Genomic DNA, 4,877 nt, shown 5'->3' on the forward strand with positions numbered 1-4,877 from the left:
CCGAGCCCGAGCCCGAGCCGAGCTTGTATAATTCTTTACGAGTTCGAGCCGAGCTCGGTAAAAGAAAGCTCGAATCAAGTCGAGCTCGAGCTCGAGCCTCGTATAACTTAAATGAGCCCGAGCCGAGCTTGGCTAGGCTCAGGCTCGACTCGGCTCGTGTGCACCCCTAGTAGTGTTTATTCATATTTTATTTTAACATTGTACAAAAGTTGAAAAACAAACAGTTTTTTCTTGAAAAATAAATAACCGCAGACTACATACTATTTCACCAACATCTTTTTTTTTAAATATATGGTCTATAGAATGCAAAATTTTCATTTTTTAAAAAACAAACAACACCTTATTTTATTTTGTTGAATCAAATACAATGGTCTAGTGGCTTATGCAAATATAATTTATTACCCTGTATTAATCCCTTGGCTTATGCAAATGTAATTTATTACACTATATATTAATCACTTGGCACATGCCAATTCGAATTTGAAACACTTAGATTATAATGGAAAAAACATGACCAACCACTTGCAAAAGTTCAGTTGTTATAAAGACCTTAAGATGAAATTAAAGGAACTTCAATAACTCGAACAAGTTATTTAATCATTCCACGACTTATATATCGTGCAAATTGGAGGAAACAACAGATTCATTTGAGAATGTATCCTCAGGAAGATATTGAAACTTCAAGTCTTCATTGTTAGAGTAAAGCTGTTGCCAAAAACTTTCAACATCCTCAACTGTTCCGGGGGAACTCATATTGAAATTGGTTTCAAAGTTGGCTTTGGGTTCACATCTAGAACATATATCGAACAGGCATGATGAAGTGTCATGGTCATCCGTGATACTTGAGAAGATGTGATCAGTAGTAGACTCAATTGAACTTTCAACATCATTATTTAATGTTTTTATTTCTGCTGGTTTTGTTTCTGACATTCGATATTTTGTCACTTGTTTCTTGAGATGGGTGTGCCAATAGTTTTTGACTTCATTATCCGTTCTACCCGGTAACTTTCTTGCAATGGCAGACCATCTATCATCAAGTTTCACATGATAAGATACTTATTTTGCGAATGTATTCCTTAATTAGTTGTACTATAACTTTGAATACTGTTTTTTATTTTATTTTTATTTTTTATTTTTTATTTCATATCAAACAAATTTCTTTAAATTTTTATTATTGAATAAATTTTGAAAAAAAAATATGTTATAATTTAAATAGCATAGAACGGCCTATTTATAAAAATGTATCATACGATTCTACGTACCAAATGTCCACTGAAAGATTTAAGAGCATAACCATATGATTTAGTTTTGGAAGAAACCCAATATATAAAATACCTGTGTTACTAATAACGATCATTTTGTTAAAAGACAGTTTCATATTCAAAATCAAAATAAGATGGTTAACAAAAAATAAAGAAATAGAAGCGAATAAAGATAGTTCGTAATTATTAATAAACAAATTAAGGAAATTATTAAAAATGACCAAAAAATCTATTCAGATTATACACTTTAGTCATTCAATTTATTTTGTACATTCAGCCCCTCTTTTACTTTTCTGTTTTTTTTTTTTTTTTTTTTTTTTTTTTTTTTTTGTTGGATAACAGCAGACAAGAAGCTAGAAATTACATAGGTTTACAAGGTATTTTCGGAAAGGATAACCAACAATCCTAAGAAATTCTAACTTTTCTACGTCTATTACTAATCCAAAAGTAGGCGAAAGACCGGATATTATCAAAATATTTATTTTTCTCTAGGTTAATCGTTTCCAAAACAAGATTATAATGAAATAATTTTGGAAAGTTAATAACCTAAAAGTAAAAAAAAAATGTTCATTGACAGAAAAAAACGATTTTGAAATATTTATTGCCTAAAAGTAAACAAAAATAAACTTATAACCAAAAGTGAAAAATAAAATAGTTTCGTTAGTCATTCTTTAACTTTATTTCCTAATATCTATTCAATATCACTCTTAGAATTTAGTTATGCAACCTTTACACATTTTAGTATTTTTTGTTATCTTTGTCCGATATACAAATTTATAAAAGTCTTTTAAGTATATTCAAAATATCCATGATAAAAAAACAGAAAAAAGAAGTGCGTTCATTTAAGTCAATGCGATATTTTTTTGTTTGTAAAGACTATAAAGACCAATCAGATAATTTTAGTACAGAAAAAGACGCTGTAGAATTTAAATAAGTTATGTTATGATTGTTGAACGAAGTGAATTTTTTTTAAATGAGATATAAAGAAATTGTATGTTTAGATAAATGTATAAATTACCTATTCCCATAGATTGAATGGTGGTAAATTATCGTTTCTTCTTCTTCACTTGTGAAGTTCCCTCGTTTAATATTTGGCCTCAAATAATTCATCCATCTTAACCTGCAACTTTTTCCCGTTCTCGAAAGACCTAAACCAAATAAACAAGTAAAAAACCAAATACACAATCACAAGAGTCAATAGATATAATATCATCTTCTTCTACTTACGATAGATTTTCAGAAACACATGATGAATTGCAACGAGATCATTATAATTACCTGCATACGGAGGCATCTTACACCAATTCCATATGCCGTATTTATTGATGTAAGTTAGTAACTTTTTATCTTCTTCAGCAGTCCATGCGCCTTTATTCAAACCTGATAATGCATCATATTGTGGAGCTCTCATAACTTATCAAGAGCAATACGATAAAACTGTCACCTCTATCGTTTGTAGATCTTAAGTAAGACAACTTGATAGTATCAAGGAATGTAGAATGGACTACTTTAAGAACAATAAACCTTCAGAGAACTAGAAACGAGTTTGTCTTATATATATACCAGTGGTTAAAGCTTAAATGGTCGTTCCATATGGTCAAAGGAAACTTCACAATAGTTTCAAATTTGAAGTCATATAAAATAATTTAATAAACAGGAAGTCATATAAAATAATTTAATAAACTGCAGATAACTGAAGTTTCAGTTTAGTGACATAATTTATGAAGTGTTCATATGTGAAGTTTTTGACAATGAGATGTTCATTCAATGTTTATAAGAATTTTGTTAACTATTCAAAGTGTTACCAAGAATCTTTTATAGGAAAATGTGACTCAAATACAATAAACTTTAGTCTTTTTTCAGATTTGGTCACTAAAGTTATTTTTTATTTATTTTTTTATGCAATAAAAACTCTTTTATAAGTTGTCAATTAAACCATTTTGTTTGAATTTAGTAAGTTAGCCGGTGACAATGCTGATGTGTCATTAACTATTAGTTTCTTTTTAGTTTTTTTACAGGCTATGCTGTTAATGCACGTCAGTTTGACTTTATTTTTTGGAACCACCGCCAACACTATTCATCTTTCTCTAACATACCTCCCACCACCACATTACTGTCCATCATCACCAACAAAATCTAGAGACTTGGTACATTCAAAGAAGCCCAAAACGGGAGACCGATTATGCAGGACACGAAACAAAGAACAAATCATGCACAAACAAAGAAATCAGATTGAGATCGACAACTTCAGCAAATGGAGTTCATGGAATTCATTTAGTTCATCTCTCTAAAACCCATGTAACTAAATCTCACCACTGCCTTTAGTCCTGCCCTTGTCTAACACTTCCTCAAAATATGCAATCGTAACCAGAAACTAGAAATAAACAACCACCCAGAAATCCGTCTCCAGGTCAAATGAAACACACCTGCAATTTGTGTCTACCTGTGTCACTTGAATCTGATCTCGTCTATGGTAAGCTGGTTTCTGTGTCAGAGGAGTGAACCTAAGAGCAAAAAAAGGGTGTGGTGGTGAAGAAAGTCGGCGGGATCGGAATGATACTAGTGAACACGACGGCGAATGAAGATGAACTGGTGGCGGACAACCAGTAATTACCAACAATAGCGGTGGGGCGAAGGGTCGATGACAATATCAGGAACTACCTGAAAATAGAGGCGAAACCAGGCGTGATTGTGATGGGTTTTGAGCAAACGAATTGACGGTCTGCACTTTGAAATCTTTTTTATTTTTGTGCGATCTTTATGAATTGTCTAACACCAAGACTTTTCCTCCCAAAAGATCCAGTTTTTATTTATTTTTTTAAGATTTCAACATCTCTCTCACCGAGACTGCATTTATTATCTCACCTACTTGTTCAATAAGCCTCTCTGGTCTCACAAGTACTTCATCCAACTTTCGGTCTATTGTGAAGTACTGATGTTCGGTTGAAGCAAAGCCACCCATAATAGCTTATATTTGAAAAGATGCCTTTCAATGTTTCTTAATAAGCATTTGATAGTATTTCAACGGGAAACCACACAGACACTTCCAAGTCTCTCTTGAATTTAAAGGAAGCAATTCGTGCCCGAGATCCATAGTTTCGTGTCTATAAAGACATCACTTTAATCCAAAAAATAATTGGTTTTATTTCTTTTCAATTGGCACAATCTTGCATGGAGATCTTTATGATCCTTCAAAAGTCATAATCGTGGTACAAACTTGTATTTCTCAAATACAGCGTTCGGTTCAATTTGTTTTGATGGTAAATCCATATGAAGTGAAAGGATGACTCGACATTTCATGGGGAATTTGGATCGTTTCAAAATCTAAAGAGAAGATGAAAGGATAAGGTTTTAAAAGGTGCGTGAATTTGAATCGTTTCCATTCTCACGCCGCCTGACACACTTTTCGGGGTAACAGTTGTCAAATCGCGCTTTTTCAGGCGATACGTCAGCATAATGTGCACTCATAACTCCGGATTTCTCTATCACATGGTAATGATATAAAGCAATTTCTCAACTTCTGTTTATACTCTTATCACCTCCAAATCCTCTCAAGAGGTATACGACATATTCTCTCTCTACTGTTCATCTTCCTCCTCAAAATCATCAATGACG

At 32.4% G+C, this 4,877-nt stretch overlaps 1 protein-coding gene across 1 annotated transcript; it reads right to left on the minus strand.

Moving 5' to 3' along the window:
* Positions 1–473: 473 nt before the first annotated feature.
* LOC145090241 (transcription factor MYB74-like) lies at positions 474–2,789 on the minus strand. Its single transcript, XM_079028543.1, has 3 exons — positions 2,541–2,789; positions 2,281–2,410; positions 474–1,027 (listed from the first exon to the last, which is right to left on the minus strand). Exons 1-3 carry the CDS (start codon positions 2,671–2,673, stop codon positions 610–612), a joined length of 681 nt encoding a protein of 226 aa, XP_078884669.1. The 5' UTR covers positions 2,674–2,789; the 3' UTR covers positions 474–609.
* Between the last annotated feature and the right edge of the window lie 2,088 nt (positions 2,790–4,877).

Source organism: Lactuca serriola, chromosome 2 (assembly GCF_051521515.1).
Source record: "Lactuca serriola cultivar US96UC23 chromosome 2, Lser_US96UC23_V15, whole genome shotgun sequence".
NCBI lineage: Eukaryota > Viridiplantae > Streptophyta > Magnoliopsida > Asterales > Asteraceae > Lactuca > Lactuca serriola.